The 18879-nt window shown below is 36.8% G+C and overlaps 1 protein-coding gene across 2 annotated transcripts; it reads left to right on the top strand.

Moving 5' to 3' along the window:
• The first annotated feature begins 415 nt into the window (after positions 1–415).
• On the top strand, positions 416–18609 carry LOC145618104 (urease accessory protein D-like). Of its 2 annotated transcripts, XM_081672894.1 has the most exons (8): positions 416–566; positions 649–714; positions 798–872; positions 1281–1325; positions 7050–7283; positions 8401–8483; positions 15421–15589; positions 18368–18609. In XM_081672894.1, the coding sequence occupies exons 1-8, from the start codon at positions 468–470 to the stop codon at positions 18479–18481; spliced, it is 885 nt and encodes a 294-aa protein (XP_081529020.1). In that variant the 5' UTR covers positions 416–467; the 3' UTR covers positions 18482–18609. The 2 variants fall into 2 exon arrangements, with proteins under 2 accessions (XP_081529020.1, XP_081529021.1); XM_081672895.1 differs by lacking the exon at positions 7050–7283.
• The last annotated feature ends 270 nt before the right edge of the window (positions 18610–18879 follow it).

Raw genomic sequence — 18879 nt, 5'->3', positions numbered from 1 at the left:
TTGCTCCATAGGTTAGTTGCAACTTCCAATTTATATCTTTATATGTGCGTACTTTTTAATTTTTATTACAACTCAAATAAAGTTATTGTTTATTGGTGCTTTTCACCTTGTTGCACCCGTCATAAACACAAATCAGAGCTATTTGTAGATATCAACTAGTTTAGTTGATTAAAGTCTTTAAATCTGTTCTCAAAAAAAAAAAAAAAAAAAGTCTTAAAATCTGTTACTCAAGATTTAGGATAAATTTAATTCTACATCATATAAAAAAAAGTAAAAAAATAAAAAAATTAAGAAGAGTAAACCATTACCCCCGTCCCCCAAACTAAAATTTCAAATTTACAGGATAGTTCGTACTTCAGTAGAATAAAAAACGCTATGAAACCTTGTACTCCATTTCAGTAAGTGATAGCCGTTACACAGGTTTCAAATTTCAATTTTAATCAGAGCCAACAGATAAACAACAGTCAATGGAAACAGGATTGATTGAAGTTGCAAAAGTCGGTGGCAAATCCACCGTTACCCGCTGTTTCTCCAAGTATCCCCTCAAATTCATTGTACCCAATAAGGTATTCAACAAATTCTCGACTTCAAATTTTCTGGGTTTTGATTTTTCAAGCATTTTTGTTTGATTTTGATCATTTTTTTCAGGTGGGTAATCGAAATGCTGATTGCGTCTGGATTTACTCTCTTAGTTATGGAGGCGGAATTGTTTCTGTATGTTTTTCTCAGTTTCTCCTTTATTTTGCCTTTAATTATTTATAATTGGCCTGAATTTGTGGAAATTGTTGGGGTTTTAGGGTGATTCAATAAAATGTAATTTCACCATTGGAGATGGGTGCACTGCTGTGTTGACTACACAAGCTTCAACTAAGGTACTTTCTTTATTTTGGACTCTTGGTTACATCAATGTGGTATGTTGTTTGATTTACTAACGGCCGATTTGGTAGGCGATACCATGGCTCCGATACCATGTTAGAGGACCAACTCAACCAAAAGCTTAAGCTGATGGTTGAGGCCCAGGAATATGTTTTATACTCTATCACATGCTCATATATAAAATCATTACTATTACCGCTACCATACAATAGTGTACCGACTTTATGGTTTAATTCCAAGAATAGAAAATGTGCTCACAGGTTGATTTGGACTATCAGCATATGAGGGAAGGGGAGGGAAAAGATAATGGGTTTGGTTGGGAGGAAATAATCCTGAATTATTTTGTATGGTAAATATGTTTCATTGGAAATCAGACATTACAATTTATACTTATATGTGTGAAGGTATACAAATCTGTTGCATCAAAGGGCTCAGAGCAAATTTTGGAGGTATGATTCCCATTTGAGTAATTAATAAGGCTATTATACCTAGCATACTCTTCAGGTTCTATTTATTTTGATGTAAGGAAAACAATTGGTTCAGCAGAAATGTTTTGGCTTTTTTTGTCAAAGATTTCCATGTATAGATTGATTGGTGATGGCAATGATGTATGCCACTTTGTTTATTAGTGCTAAATTATGAAGCTTCTTTTATTTATGTATGACTAGATATGACTTAGGGCCTGATTGACTGAATTGAGCTTAACTGAATATTTTATGAGAGAAGGAAATTAAGAATTGACTGAACTGAAAATAATCTGAAGAGAACAGACCTTTAAGGCACTATATGTGTTATGAGTCATTTTGAGTTTAGTTAATTATTGCAACTCAAGAGTTGAAAGGTGAAGCCAAACAACAAACATAGAGAATTATTATAAGAAGATTTTGAGTTTCATATGAAACTTTTTCACTCATTTTGGGTATAACATTCTAGCTTCCGTCAAACTTATCTTCCACGAGTTAAAATTTTGAGAAAGTGGATCTTGATCATTTTACTTGTTCAGTTTCTTATCAAGTTTATGAGGAATTGTCGTGATGTCTCTAGTCCCAGTTGTTAGGGCCGCCACACACGTTCACACACCCACTAGTATGATATTGTCCGCTTTGGCCGGCCAAGCCCGCACGGATTTGTTTATGGGCACAACCCAAAAGGCCTCATACTAGTGTAGTGAACGTCTCATTAATAAAGAGCTCTCCTCCTCCTTATTTCTTCCATGTGGGACTTAGGATGCATATTCCCAACAATCCTCCCCTCATACCATGGACCACAAACTCATGGCCCCCCCTCGAACGATAGCCTCAATCTGCTACTAGCCCATCTCAGTACCACCGTTACTACCTCGGGACCCGCCGCTTGATTATACAATCAGCTACCACGGTTCGCTCTCGGCCACATACCCACTCGATCCTCGCGAGTTACAGGGTCCACCCGGCCATGAACCACCACACCGGACTAATATGCCCATTGGACAACATGCCCACACAATCCGCCAACAAATTATAGGGCAACTACCACCAATCTCATGGCAACCTCCACACTACACAGCTAAACACACACAAGAGGACTTTCGATACATAGGCTTACCAAATCACCAAACTTTGAGGACACATGAAGGAACCGTCCTACACATAACGCCCGTATATTGTCCCAGCCGAACCGTCGGCTCTGATACCAAGTTGTAGGGATCGGAAGGGGTCACTACGACACCCAAAATGTCACACAATCAAGACAATCAACCTAAATTCAATCCAAACAAACCAATTTCTCACACAACCAATGTAACACAGTCAAGACAGCAATAGGGCAGTAGCAAATCAATAATAACACCAACAATAATTGGAAGAAACAACAATAATCAACACACACGGATTATACGTTGAAAACCCCTTCGATGTGAAGGATAAAACCACGGGACCGTTTAAGGAGTCCACCCTAACTTCCCTTATTGATAATTGAGGGTAAAATAAACTCAAATCAGTCTACAAAAGGTTTAACAACCCACCAACAACAACAAACAATAAGAGATCAACATTAGAGAGCAAAAGAGTAGAATTCACCCAAAACAGCACGGCCCGGCACGGCACGGCGACCCACTTGTGGGCCGTGGGCCGTGCCGTGAACACAAATGTTGAAAATTGGCACGGCACGGCACGGGCACGATCGCCGGCACGTTATTTTTATAATATATATATATCGATTTTGTATTATATATATATTTTCAAAAATAAAAAAAATTAGAAACCCGTGGTGGCCCGCGGCACGGCACGCCGAGCACGTGGGTCGTGCCGTGGGCTAGGTTGTGCCAAAACTTGGCACGGCACAACACGGCCCGCCTCCAAGCCGGCACGGCACAAGCCCCACCCCAGCACGACCAATCACGGCCCGTGACGGCACGATGCCCATCTTTAACCGTTCTCCATCAGTTCCTCTTGGTCTTGACATTCCTGATAGAGCATGGAAGGGGTGTGATCCTTCATATTCACACTTGAGAGTCTTTGGATGCAAGACATTCATGCATGTGCCGAAAGATTAGAGATCGAAGCTTGATTCCAAGACCAACCCATGTGTTTTTGTTGGCTATGGTGATGAAGAGTATGGTTTCAGACTTTATGATCCTGAAAAGAAGAAGGTTGTGAGAAGCAGAGATGTAGTATTCTTTGAGCATGAGAAGGGTACAGATCTTCTGAATACGAGGTATACTCCTACTTCAGAATTGACTTTTGATACTACTGATGATGTTACTTCTCCTATACCTCCTGTAAATTAGCCAGCAGATGAGAATGTTGAGGAGAATCATGAAGATCTTGGTGAGGTACAATCTGTACCAATACATGATGATGATGGTGTTGATCTTAATGATTCTTTATCAGATAAGGAAGAAGTTCATGAAGAAGAGGTTCATGAGCAGGGGAGCAGCCTACCCCTCATGTTGAGGATACACAGGTTCGAAGGTCAACCTGAGAGTGTAAACCTTCAACAAAGTATCCAAGCTCAGAGTTCATTCTACTCACCGAGGATGGAGAGCCAGAAAACTATCAAGAAGTGTTGTCTCTTAAAGAGAAAGATCTATGGCTCGATGCAATGAAGGAAGAAATGGATTCCTTACAGAAGAATGAAACTTATGAGTTGGTGATGCCTCCTAAGGGCAAGAAAGTCTTGAAAAACAGGTGGGTTTTCAAGAACAAGAAAGATGGTGAGAAGATAGTGAAGCGCAAAACCAGATTGGTGGTTAAGGGATGCAACTAGAAAAAGGGCATTGACTTTGATGAGATCTTCTCCCCTGTTGTCAAAATGACATATATCAGAACTGTGCTGGGATTAGCTGCAAGTCTTGATCTTGAGTTGGAGCAGCTTGATGTTAAAACTGCTTTTTTACATGGTGACTTGCATGAAGAAATCTACATGGAGCAGCCTGAAGGATTTGAAGAGAAAGGGAAAGAAAAGTTTGTTTGCAAACTGAAGAAGAGTCTTTTTGGGCTTAAACAGGCACCAAGGCAATGGTACAAGAAATTTGATTCGTTTGTGACAAGCAATGGTTATAAACAAACTTTGGCAGATCCTTGTGTGTGTATTAGAAAGTTCCTTGGAGGTAACTTCATCATCCTTCTTTTATATGTAGATGATATGCTGATAGCTGGACAAGATGTGGAAATGATTCAAAGTTTGAAGAAAGACTTGTCCAAGTCATTTGACATAAAAGACTTGGGTCCTGCAAAGCAAATCTTAGGCATGGAGATTGCTCGTGACAGGAAGGCTGGAAAGCTGTGGCTTTCACAAGAATAGTATATTGAACGGTTGCTTGAAAGGTTCAATATGAAGCATGCCAAGCCTGTTAGTACACCACTAGCAACACATTTCAAGCTAAGTAAGAGAGCTTGTCCTACAATAGAGAAGGTGAAAGAAAGTATGTCATCCATTCCTTACTCCTATGCTGTTGGTTCTTTGATGTATGCTATGGTGTGTACTAGGCCAGATATTGCACATTCTGTGGGTTTAGTGAGTAGATACTTATCCAATCCGGGTAAGGCTCACTGGGAAGTAGTGAAGTGGATCTTCAGATACTTGCGTGGTACCTCCAAACTTTGCCTGTGTTATGGAGGTGGTAAACCTATTCTTGAAGGCTATACAGATGCAGACATGGCAGATGATCTTGATAATAGAAAATCTACCTCAGGTTATATGTTTACATTTTCAGGGGGAGCCATCTCATGGCAATCCAAGCTACAGAAATGTGTAGCATTGTCAACAACTAAGGCAGAGTACATTGCAGCTGTGGAGGCGGGCAAAGAGATGCTACGTCTAAAAGGTTCCTTCGAGAGCTAGGTTTGAAGCAAGGAGATTATGTAGTGCTTTGTGATAGTCAAAGTGCTATGGATTTGAGTAAAAATGCTATGTACCATGCTCGTACCCTAGCATATTGATGTCAGATATCATTGGTTATGAGATGTGATTGCAGAGAAGCATAAGCATTTGAAACTGAAGAAAGTCCACACTCACAAGAATGGTACAAATATGTTAACAAAAGTGGTTCCCGGGAGCAAGCTTGATGTTTGTAGCAAGCATGTGGGAATGAGCTTCAAATGATGATTGAAGCGTATCGGTCTTCCCCGTGTTGGGCTGGAGGGGGAGATTTGTTGTGGTTCCAAGCCAATTTGCAATATCCATATATTGCTTTTGGACTCATGTATTATGGGCTCTTTTTCATGGACTTGTTAAGTCTTATTTTTGGTCCATATTTGGCATGACTTTTGTGGCTTCTCTTGGAAGCTTTAGTTGGGTAATTTTGTGGCTAGCAAGTGCCCAAGTGAGCAGCAAGTAGCTGATCATATCATTCACACAAAATAGAGAGAAAGCGAGGGTTTGAAGAAGTACATCGAACTTATCCTGGACAGCTTCTTGTAAACTGGCTGTTGCCGGAGTTTCCACCGTTGGATCGTACTCAAATTTTGACAGCTTACTCCTGACATCAAGGGCTTCATTTTGGACGGTTGGATCGTCGTTTTGAGGTCTAGTTTGGTCAGAATCTGCTTTGGACAGAACTGATGTTTTTGGGTGAATTCTACTCTTTTGCTCTCTAATTTTGATCTCTTATTGTTTGTTGTTGTTGGTGGATTGTTAAACCTTTTGTAGACTAATTTGGGTTTTATTTTACCCTCAATTATCAATAAGAGAAGTTAGGGTGGACTCCTTAAACGGTCCCGTGGTTTTATCCTTCACATCGAAGGGGTTTTCCACGTATAATCCGTGTGTGTTGATTATTGTTGTTTCTTCCAATTATTGTTGGTGTTATTATTGATTTGCTACTGCCCTATTGCTGTCTTGATTGTGTTATATTGGTTGTGTGAGAAATTGGTTTGTTTGGATTGAATTTGGGTTGATTGTCTTGGTTGTGTGACATTGTGGGTGTCGTAGTGACCCCTTCCGATCCCTAGACCAGTGACTGGTAAAAGAGCATAGTACTTGTTTGTTAATGTGTCTTTTGATGCACATATTTGTATAGCTTTTGATAGCCTATCCATCTCATTGTTTCTGTAAGAAGCCTCATGTGGTCCAAGGTCATTATAAATCTTTTGTGTTTTTACTTGTGATGATTCTTGGTTATTCACAAGTGCCTCAGAAGCTTAATTCCTAAATTAAGTCATGTTGAGTTTCTCTTTCTAGTTAATTGGCCTAACAAGCCTGTATGCATTTTATGAGTTGAAATTGTAAGGGTTTCCCAATCAGTGATCATTAAGATGTTAATAAAAAAAAAAATGAAAGAATATGATGTAGATGAAGCTATTTTGACTAGATGCTTTAGTTTTTTGGCAGTGCACTAGAGTGTGGGTTTAAGCTTATCCAAAGGTGCTGTTTTGGTTGGTTTATTGTTCTACTTAATTTTTTGTAGCTTACTTCAACAATTTTTCCAATTGGTAGTTAGATCCCCTCCTCTAAGTCACGCTCTGTGCTAGTCTTGATCAAGTACAATTTAGGACCAATTCCCCTCCATAGGACTATGTTATTATTCTCTTAAGCGTATTTGAACATTATAACATTGTAGCTCTGGTGGTTTAGTCGGTGGTTAGGTAGTTGCTTAGTGTTTTATAATGGCAGTGTCCCTGTGTCATCTGCCCGGGGGGTTTTGTATACACCAATTATTGCTAGTAACAATACCCAAATTTCTTATGCAGTAGGCACGAGTTGGACATGAAGCGTTACTGGCTATCATTCCAGATCCAGTGACATGTTTTGCTACCGCAAGGTATACTCAAAAGCAAGTATTCAGGGTGCTATCAGACTCAAACTTATTGGTTGTTGATTGGTTTACAAGTGGACGCTATGAAAGCGGCGAAAGATGGAATTTTGAATCATACAGGAGTACCAACAATATTTTCTGTGAAGATGGCCAACCTTTGTTTCTTGATACGGTTTGCTCTTTCTTTTAATGAGCTACTTCTATATCTTGACTTAGTGATACTCCCTTGCTTGAATTCCTTATATATCATTATTTCTGGTGTCCCTGCTTCTGGGTTGGTTTGTCTACATATGTTCTCATGTCCACCAAAGGCAGAAGCCCTTTGTGTACATAGTCTTTGTGTTTTACATAAAAATGATATGTCATGCATCTCTTCCCTGATTATGATTATTTATGTATTACTCATAATGTAATGCAATATATTTGTCAGTGCATGTGCATATTGACCTGTATAATCATCTGCCAGCTAGCTTTCTATCTGAGGATGGAAATGTTATATAATTACAGAAGTTCTGATTTCTTTCCGGCATTTAGTTGCACAAACTCATCTATTACTAATAAGTACCAGGATTGGCTGTTGATACCTTTGTATATTGTCCGTATGCATTTGTTAGTCTTTTGCAGTATCCAGTTATAAGTATGGACTAATAAAGTGTCTAATTTTCTTGGCATTCTTTACCAGAATTTTTAGGGGGTGGAAGACAGGCTTGCTTGATATAATTCCTTCTTGTAGTTTTCTTTTGCATTTCTGTTACTTATGAGGTGATCCCATGGCACAGACTATACCTTTTCTTCTGTAGTCTTACTAACCAATAGAGCAAAATCCTGCTGCAGACCATTTGCTTGGTTATTGAGCATGAGTCACAATCTGACTTCTTGACCGTAAATTATCCAAGATGGTTTTTTAGTTATCTATTTTTAAAAAAAAAAAAATTTATACATATATATTTTGTAATACAATTAAACCTACTTTGATTTCTTGTTTGGTCAAAGCAGCAATTCATACTATATAACATAGTCTGCGCATATTCTCATTGTTTGAATAATATACCCTATTTATATATGACTTTATGGGCTATAAAAAAATGACTTTATGGAGAATGCAGTATGAACTATGAACAATGTACCCTATTTTTATATGACTTTATGGGGCTATATAAAAAAATGACTTTATGGGGACATGTAGTTTGAGAAGGTGTCACACATGCAAATCATATCTAGCTGAAGCTGTAGATGTTTAGCTCCCATGATCTACCCTGTTCAAGAATGACTGGATCTTGCTGCTGCAGATACTGTTGGAGAAAGGAGCCATTAGCAGTATTTCAGAGTGCATGCAGGATTATCAAGTTACAGCAATGATCGTAGTATTGGGGTATGATCATTTCTTTATGCTGGATCTTTGAGCTTCGTTTTATCATGCTATAATCATGCTCTTTACGTTCCTAGACTGTTTCAATGAACTGTATGAGGTTGAGTGAAACTGTTAGCTGTTCTCTTTGTAATTCTACGGCATGCTCTTATTTAGATTTCAACCTTTAGATTTCTACTAAGATAGTTTTGTTTATAATACAACGGTGCCAGAAAAATAAGAAGTACAACACATTTGGTTGGTGCCAAGAGCATCAAACTGCAATGTTTTGGACACTGAAGACCAAAAGAAAAAAAAATGATTCTATTAAAAAAAATGTCATAGACAAGATTATAGTATGGAAAACTAGTAAGGATACCTAACCTAAATTAAAGCTGAGAACATTAAAGCTTTAATGGACAGATTGCTCAACATAAAACAGCTTACATTTGAATTAAAGGGTTCATACCTTAGACAGATAACCAAGGGTATTGACCTCTTAAAACCCTGAATTATGTTAACTAAAATTTTAAACAAGAACCACTTCCAAGTATTATTTTTTAATTTCATTTCTCATTCAATCATCTAATCCTACTAATTATACACATAATGAGATCATTACTCTATACATAGAAGCTACTGTACAAAATTTACCAAATGGAAAAAAGAAATGAAAATACTAAAGAGAAATTGATTTTTACAGTACTTAAAAATCTGCCTTTTTTATAGCCTGTAAAACTTCAATCATTCTTACATATTGCATCATAAGCCTCAAATAGTTGCAAGGCAAATCAAAAAATCGTTTCACATGAATGAAAACTAACACACATGAAAAGATAGAGACTAAATAAGACATGTTAGTCAAATATGGCTCAAAAATCTCACAAAGGTTCTCAAGCTATTCACATTAGTCGAGTAAGGAGACCATTTTGGCCACCAACAAGCTTAATTCCAAACCAATCAGTAAATGGGTTTTCGAAAACAAGTTTTCCGATTTCAAAAGTCGCACATGCATTAACATCATTGTTAGGGCATTAGTCGTATAAAGACACTGAAAGATGCTAAACACTCAAAAATAAAGAAAACTAACACAACTAATATATACAAAGAAAAAAGTATTCCTTCAACCAAGCTAAACTTCCCATTATTGTCCTCAATGTGTACATATAACGATAAAAGCATTCAAAGGGGAAAGTAAGCATGGGCCCTATTGGCGGAGTTAGGACCGCCCTCAAAATAATGTCGCATCATGTTACTAAAACCATAAAATTCCGACTGCATCAAAGTATATTGGCTCTTCATTTTATCGAAAGCTTTGGCCATGCTATCATGGGATTGCACCCAAAGCTTGCTCCAAGGTGGTTGAGCCCATTTAAGATAACAAAGGTGTTTTCTAGAAATTCTTAGCCACATTAAACTAAAACTCTTTAGGGGGAAGATGTTTACCCATGAGTTGGCGGCTAACCAAAGGTGGCTATATGACTATGAGCCCTAGGCGAAGTCTTGGACATAGGAAATCTTGTGTGAACTATAGCACATGTGGGATGGCTAAGGTGAACATTGACTACGACCACCTTTGGTGGTCTCAACTAATGCGAATTAATGCGAACGTTGCTGGGATTGACCCACCTAATAGTTTGGTACGACACACACCAGTTAGATGGCTCGTGGGTTGGTTAAGTTGCATGTTTGAATATTTAGATAGGTTTATGGTCACTGCAAAGGAATGTTTCACGTACTCAAATGAAACATTTTAGCCAAACAATACTTATAACCTAAAACAAATCTAAGGCAAGTAGAGGATCGTATCCACAAGGTATAGCTAATAAGAGAATCAAACATGTGAACAACTATAAACTGACTTGGTCACAAAATTAGTTTTTGATTAACTAACTACTTTACGTTTTTTATTAAGCTAAGGGAGATACTATGGGAGACAAACTCTAGGGGAAGACAGGATTCAACACAACCAAACTAATGAATCGATAAATAGAACAGAACATGAATATGCTTGGGTGATGGAACGGGAACTCAATGTTGTCTTCTTTCATAGCCACAACAAGCGTTTCTTAAACCAAACAACTAACATGATAAGTAACAGTCTTAGGAAGTGGATTTCTAGCTCTTGCTTATCTTTGATCGTTACAAGATAACATGAAGCACAAATAATTGAGATTTCTTACCTAATTATCACACTAAAGCACCCTAATGTTGTCTTCTTTCATAGCCACAACACTAGGGTGATGTTTGGGTGATGGAAAGGGAACTTAATGTTGTCTTCTTTCATAGCCACAACACTAAGCGTTTCTTAAACCAAACAACTAACATGATAAGTGACAGTTTTAGGAAGTGGATTTCTAGCTCTTGCTTATCTTTGATCGTTACGAGATAACATGAAGCACAAATAATTGAGATTTCTTACCTAATTATCACACTAAAGCACCCTAATCAATGAAGCAAGACACTCATAGTCGTAAAAGAGATGTAGTCTAATTGCACATAGAGAAGATCTACGACCAAACTCCGTCTTTCAATCCGAGTATAAGAGTGAACAAATGAGCGTAAAGTTTGCCACCAAAGTATACATGCAATCAATCAACTCAAGAGAAAACAACATCAACCCATATGGAACTTGAAAATATCCAAGATTAATAAACCCATTCACCCAACCCCTAGCTAAAATACTACTCACAATCAGGGGCGGATTTGAGGAATGGGGGTACGAAATTACGTTTAATAAAAGACAAATTACAAAATAAAAAGTAATATGTGGAGCGTAATAATTTTTTCCTAACTAAATTTTGAGTTAATAAATCATTTCACTATTGTATTAATATTTGTGAGTACTATACACGGATACACCCTATCTTCCGACAATAAGGCTTAAAATTAAGAATTATAGATGTGAGGAAATTTTTTTTTATCTAAGAGAACTATTATTTGTAAAAGTAGGTCTCTTTGATAAAAGTGCAAATTTTGTGTGGGAAAAATAAACAATATCACTTAAGAGACCTGTTTTTGTAACAGTGGCTCTCTTTGATCAAAAAGTACTATTCTGAAACTTTTGGGCTTCTAGCGTGGAGGGTATTAAAAAAAATAACCTAAGAGACCAAATCTTTACATAGGCGGTCTCTTTAAATTTAACATAAAAGGCGGGCTGATTGGTTGTTGCGGCATACTGCATAACAGTACCTAAAAGACCGCCTATTACATAAAGGCGGTCTCTATTCTTAACATTTTTTTTTTTTTTTTGGGAATGGGGGTACAGTTGTAACTCTATGTACCCCCCTGGATCCGCCACTGCTCACAATTCATGGTGGAAAACAACATGCTAACAACAAAATTTAAAGCTATTATGAGATTAACCAGTTGTGTAAAGGGATAAAATAGAGATAGACTGAATATGCAAGAGCAATTAACAAGGATTGTGAGAGAATAGCGTTCACAAAGCAAATAAAATCAGAAAAATAACAAGAGAGAAAGAGGAAAGAGATTACTATGATTAGAGCTTCAAAGTTGGAGAAATGAATTTAGGAGGACAAACTTCAATTAATCTTCTACAAATGATTGAGTTGTTGATAATCTAAATTAATTAAGAAGTGTTTTATACACTAACAAAAATAATAAGGGTCTAAGAGAGTCTAAGGGTTGTAGATTTTTACAATTGAAACTATGGGAGGTATTTATGCTACCCCCAAAAACTACATAGAAAAATTCGTTAAAATTGCGCTAGCAGGAAAAGTGGCCAGTAGGTATGATCCCTTATGTGGCCAGTAGTGTCTAGTTTTCTTTTTCCCTTGCTTGTTCTTATTCGATATATGTTCACATTGAGGACAATGTCAAGTTTAGCTTGGGGGAGGGATTACTTTTTGCTTTGTATATAGTAGTTAGTTGCTTTGGAGTTGATTTTTAGCACTCTACACAACTATGCTCCTATGATATTGATGATACATGTGTGCTTTGTGAAAAGTTTTTCGAAAACCCATTTACTGTTTTAGCTGGAATTGAGCATGTTTGTGGCTAGGATGGTCTCCCTGCTCTACTTATGTGAATAGTTTGTGTACCCGGTGAGAAACTTGAGTCATGCCCAACTGATTTCACTCTATTTCAGTCTTATTCTTTTCCATGTGTGATTTAGTTATCCTTACTGTGGTTTGAGTCTTGGATTTGCTTGTTGACTATATTTGGAAAAAAGATGGACATCATACTCTTTTGAAAAATAAATGTGCATTACAAAGTCCAAATGGCATCCTTCAATAAGCAAAGGTGCCAAATGGGCATGTAATGGTAGTATTTTCTTGATCATCGGGTTGGATTGGGATTTGGAAGAATCCCAAATAACCGTCCAAGAAACAATAGTGACTATGTGATTCCAATCTTTTCAAAATTTGATCTAAAAATGTGGAGTGGAAAGTGATTTTCCAAGTGAATTACTCAATTTTTGGTAATCAATATGCATTCTCCGGTGGCTGACCTTGTAGAATTGGTCTCACCCTTATCATTTTTTATGATGGTCATGCCTCCTTTCTTAAGCACAACTTGACCCGGGCTAACCCACATATTATCGGAGATAGGGTAGATTATGCCCACTTCAAGAAGTTTTAAAACCTCTTTTTTCACAACTTCATGTTAAGATTGAGCCTTCTTTGGTGCTGAATTAAGGAAGCATGATCATCATCAAGGAAGATCTTATACATGCAAATGGGTGGGACTTATCCTTTTAATGTCATCAATTGTATACCCAATAACACTTCTATACTCCCTTAGAACAATTAGGATTTTCTCAACAGAAGTGTCATCAAGTTTAGCATTGACAATAACGGGATAATTCTCTTTATCATCAAGAAAAACATTTTTAAGTAGAAGAGGAAGGGGTTTAAGTTCAACCTGAGGAGGAGGCATACTCCTATACCCTTTTACCTCCACATTAAGCAAATCAAATTCCCTTTCCTTGTGTTGTAGAGGTTGGTCAAGCAACAACTTGTACCCCTTAGCTTCTTCATCTTCATCGTCCAAGCTTTCCGTGAGGATAGCTACAAAGAATCCTTGTCATCATTTATTTTCATCAACTCTTCCAAATGTCTCACAAGTGTGTGATTCTATGCTTTAACAGAAAAGAAGAGGAGAGGGATATGATTTATTGGGATATGTGATGCAAAAAGGAAGAGAGATTATGTCACAGTGTTTTACTAGATTACCTTGTTTATATTGTTGGCACCATCTTTATAATTATTCAAGAGTACCTTTTATTTATTAAATTTTTTTTGGTTGTACCTTTTTATTTATTATGGAGTACTTATGCATGTATCAAGGTATGCATCTATCTTTTATTTTTATTCTTTTTTATAGTAGGAAAATTTGCCAAGAGTAACACGACCTTTCAGAAACAACCTTTGAATTATTTCAAAATAACACGACCTTTGACACATATCTTCCAAAAATAGAACGAAAAACCGGTAACTTGTTTTACTGATTACATTTGACACCTGTCTTGTTGTAATTTGTTAAGGTTTTTTGTTTTTTTAATTTTGACATTTTATATATATTAATGATCTTAATTTTATTAATACAGCATGAAAAAAACTGAAATTTTGAAAAGAAAAAAAAAGGGAAAAAAAAAAAAGAAAAACAAACACAACCCTCTTCTTGTGAACCTCCTCTACCTCCACATACATCCACCATGAATTCCCCAAAAACCACCTCCATACTTGAAACAAACCCACAAATCCCCACCCATCACCTTCGAGACCGCCGCAAAACCACCGTCATCCCTTCCTATCACCGTGAAACTGTGTGCCGATCCACCCTTGATACCCAACCAAACCCTAACCTATGGGAAAAGAGAGAGCTAGCGTGAAGGTAAAGGGGTGCTGGCATCTGAAACGTGGTAGGGAAAGGAGATAAAACTAGGCAGGATGTGGGGTCAAAATCGGGGGGAAAGGGGGAAGGAAACGAGGTAAGGAAGGAAAGGCACCGAGAAAGGGGTTGGGGGAGGCCTAAAGCCGGCGGGGAAGGGGTGGGACGACGCTGGCAGGGATAGGGGGACTGGCAGTGGAGGAGGAGGGTGGTTGGGCTGGTGAGGTTGGGTAGGGTGTTTTCTTCTTTTTTCTCTTTTTTTTTTTTTTTTTTTTTTTTTTTTTTTTAATGTTTTAAGGTTTTATTTTCAAAAAGAAATTTTTTAAAAGTAATGAAATTGACCACTGACACTTTGACACGTGTCATAGGTAACCTATTAAACAGGTTACCAACGGGTCACGTTCTATTACGGAAGATACATGTCAAAGGTTGTGTTATTTTGAAATAATCTAAAGGTCGTTTCATTTTTGGAAGACCGCTGAAAGGTCGTGTTATTCTTGGCAAATTTTCCTTTATTATATACAAATATAAATGTTGGAAATATAATATTTTTATCAAGATAACTAGTAAACGTACTATGGATTATTACTAGCGTATTGTAGATTCGTACTGCGTATGGAGTGTATTGTGTATAAGGTAACTCTACCAAAAGTGCCTGTTAGGCCCATATCTAAAATTTGGACTAAAATGTGGCTTGGGTCGGTGGGTCCTTATCATATATTTTTCAGTACCCTATTCACCCAGGCTTGCTTTTTTATATACTTGTGCGGGATCCTAACTTTTAGCAGTAGGCAGAGGGGATAATATGAAGAAAAAAAAAAAGAATATATATATATATTAAGAACTAGTAAATCTATGACACATTGCGAATTTTAAAAATTGACTAACTTAATATGAAAGGATGAAGAAGTAAATTAGATAAACTATGTTGGGAAGGAACAATTGTGTTAATTGTATTATGCAGTAATGTGATGCCTTATATGGGATTCTATGATGTAGGAACCATGTCAACATCTTTGTTTAATTTGACAATACTTATTTACATAGGTCTTTCTTTTGTTTTATGGAACTTACCATGCTTGATTGAGTGATTTACTGGCTGTAGACCAAAGATGAAGCAATTACAGAACCAGGTTCAAGAAAATGTGGAAAATATGATGTCTGGATATATTCAAGTCAAAACTAACATTCCAAGGCTTAGCATGAGAACAAATTCTGAGTTTTGCTTCACGAAACCAAGCTTTATTGCATCGTGTAGTACCTTTGGCCCCAAGGTATGATTTGCTTGTCTTGTTCATTTCACAGTTAGTTGATATTAAATGTTAGTTATGCTCCCTATATTTTTAATGAACTTATTTATGTACTGAATGCTTAGAGATGGGAACCTTGTTTTTGTTACTGCTGTGCTACTTTCGATAAAGCAAAGCATCCCTTGCCATCGCAAGGTTTACATTCAATACTCCCATAGCTAGGAACACTATAGCAAGGATAATATACAACAATAGTACCCTCCCTCCACATTCAAGTGGGCCAAATTTTCTGAAACATTGTTTGGGATCGTCATGGCCGTGCCAAAACTGCCAGAATATTTATTTTCCATTAATGATGTAAGTCCCTGTACTGATATTTTTTATACAGATGGGAACTGTTTTTTTTTTTTTTTTTTAGCAGCTTAGTGTTGTGTTCCTTTTGGTTAATCGCATTGTCTACTGCCTATGCCTTGCACAGGCTATATTCACTTGGTTTTCATAGATACAGTAACTTGTAAGCACACAATGTCCTTCAACAGTGAACATTATGATGATGTTCAAACAAGAGTACTCACCCTTTCTTTCAAGTGAGCCACTTTTTCCAAAATGTAGTTTGGGATAACCTGATTTCCAGCAGATTTCTTTTCATAGCAAAATTTGAATTGGTGGGAATTGTTGATTGATATTAATTTATTATTCTCTTCTAAACTTGAAGAAGAGAAAGGATGTGAGTACAATCATCCCCTTTGTTAAGGTCAGGGGAACATTTTAAAATACTTTGAGAATAGAACTCTGTCTTGCTGCAGAAAAAAAAAAAAGTAACCAGCTACTATTAGATTGAGAAAATTTACACCCCAAATGCAGCTTTATAAAACTGAGAATCAAACTCAATTGTGAACTCCATTCTTGCTTTTGGTTTTAATCATGATTTTGACTCCCTTAGCTTACTCAATCAACAATAGATTTTTTTCATTACACTCCTAATGCTTGAGCAAGATGACTTGGATTAGTCAACTGTTAAAACACGTCCCTTTTTCTCATTTGTTAGAAATTAGTAATTACAGAGTAATGTAAACACTTTACTACTTTAGGGGTCACCCATGTACGAAAGGAGGGCTTCCCCAAAACTATCATGCTACCACAGTTACCTTGACAATAAAATCCCTCCTAACCCAAGGTTACCCAATTTACCCAACCCACGATTTTCTCTCATAGCTTCATTTTGACCCTTTGACCTTCAACCTTCAACCTCCATTAAAGAACACTCTACACTTTGACCCTCCTAATCTTCTTCCTAAATTCGATCTTTTTGGTCCAATACTTTATAATTAAAGCCTTCAAGTCTTCAACCCACACTTGCATTTTTAACCTATTGAACTTGTCCCCCTAAATAAAGGCATCTTCCGATAAGATTTTTAAAAAAAATTCAAAGCAAATCAAATGTTATGCTTAATTGACAGCTTAATTCAAAGAAAAATACAAAAGCCTTATGTTAATCAACAAAAATCATAATCCATAAACCCTAAATTACAAAAACTCTAAAATTCAAAAATCAAAAACCCTATAATTCGAAAATGAATTTATTAGAGGCGAATTATACATATATCTGGACCAATTAGAGGATATATGGGAGGAATTAGTGTCAATCTCGGAGCAGGAAGCATGGAAGGAGTCATAAATGGTCTAAAGTGAAGTCTGGTAATAAAATAAATTTTTTTTAAAATTTACGGTGGTAATTCACAAGATTTTTAATTCGGGTAGTAATTTTCAAAATGACATTAATATGCGGCAGTAATTGACAAATTTTCCCTTGAAGATTTATGTTATTGATGTCGATTAATTAATCTATCCTAGTAGAATACAATAAAACCGAATACTATATACCTTATAGAGTTATAGCTACTAATGAACATGACTAGAGTAGACGCTGCATACCTACTGAATTTAATAGCTCATCACGTGAATATGATCTGATCATAATTGATCTGAATGACCCATTTTGAAACCTTTGGGAGCCGCCTCTAATTGGGTGTGACAAATTTGAAATTTCCTCATTATCACTTCTCCGTTATGTCTGTCTTGACATGTCTACTATTGTCACATATACATCATACAAATGAATGTTGACACTGGCTGTTATTCCATAGAGCCTTTGTACTTTGAACAATTGAACCTAGGGGTAAACAGTAATTTTTTTTCTTTTTTATTTCTTGGTTTTATTAATTTAGCAAGTATAAAGTGAATATTTTTAACCAAACCAGCAAGCTCAAGACTACCTCTGGTGGAGTAAGCTAGCAAGTTAGAAGGGTTGCTTCCACTTCTGTGCATATTTACTTCATAGGATCTTCTACTTCCCTCCTACTTGTGCCTCTTAAGACAATATCTACACTAAATTTCATACTTAATGTGATTTGCAGTCATTTTGTCATTGTAAACTAGATTAACTTTGTATTTAATTGTTAAAACTCTGCCTATTTTTCCATATCAAATAAGCATCAATTTCAACGATTTCCAGCCATGGGTTCAGAGTTCTTATTTTAGGTGGGCATTAATTTGGGTTGAGGTTAAATTTTTCATTTGTCTGTAATAATTGTAAACATTCAAGGATACATTGAGTCTCTTGGATTTCACATCATTGTTGCATGTTGATTTATGACAAGATGGAGACATCCAATGTATTTGTCCTATGTGAAAAGGAACAGAGACCAAGTAGAGTTTGAACCTTAATTGTCAATGATTTATTATCGACTTACCAACAACCAGGTTTCTACTGTCTAAACCATCTGTGTTATGCCTTGGCAGGGTGTTGGTCTTATCGTCCGCATAGCAGCTCTAACAACTGAACCTGTGTATCAATTTCTACGCCATCAGCTGGCTTGCTTAGAGCCATATCTTGGGGCCTTGCCATATACCTGAATGCTGAGGGAAGATGGTGAAATTGGGTTCTGCATCGGTGATTTGGCAATAAACTGCCATTCATGTTAATGCTGCAATTTATGTGTTGAATTTCAGTGAAGTTGAATGATTTGTTTACGGGAAATGATTTTGGCACACCCTAAATTGATTTTGGCACACCCCTATGTGAGAGCACAGTTTTCTATGCTCTTCTCACATAGGGGTGTGCCTAAATCAATTTAGGGTGTGTCAAAATCAATTCCCTTTGTTTACAGTCTCAGAATCTAGTGCAAACTCAAATGTCATCATATTGATTGATGACATACAACTTTCAATGGTTTTTGATCTGTCCTTCCATGTAGGATTTGAAATTTTATAGGGAAAATTGATTGAATAATTATACCACAACTAGACAACAA

The sequence above is a fragment of the Chenopodium album genome, chromosome 26, assembly GCF_948465745.1.
Source record: "Chenopodium album chromosome 26, dcCheAlbu1.1, whole genome shotgun sequence".
NCBI classification, from domain to species: domain Eukaryota; kingdom Viridiplantae; phylum Streptophyta; class Magnoliopsida; order Caryophyllales; family Amaranthaceae; genus Chenopodium; species Chenopodium album.
This window is presented reverse-complemented; position numbering and strand designations above follow the sequence as displayed.

Bases quoted from the DNA above. Each gene is read 5' to 3' on its own strand.
- LOC145618104 (XM_081672894.1), top strand. From the start codon at position 468: ATGGAAACAGGATTGATTGAAGTTGCAAAAGTCGGTGGCAAATCCACC. The intron at 715-797 runs GTATGTTTTTCT...TTGGGGTTTTAG, and splicing joins ATGGAGGCGGAATTGTTTCT to GGTGATTCAATAAAATGTAA. The intron at 8,484-15,420 runs GTATGATCATTT...TACTGGCTGTAG, and splicing joins GCAATGATCGTAGTATTGGG to ACCAAAGATGAAGCAATTAC.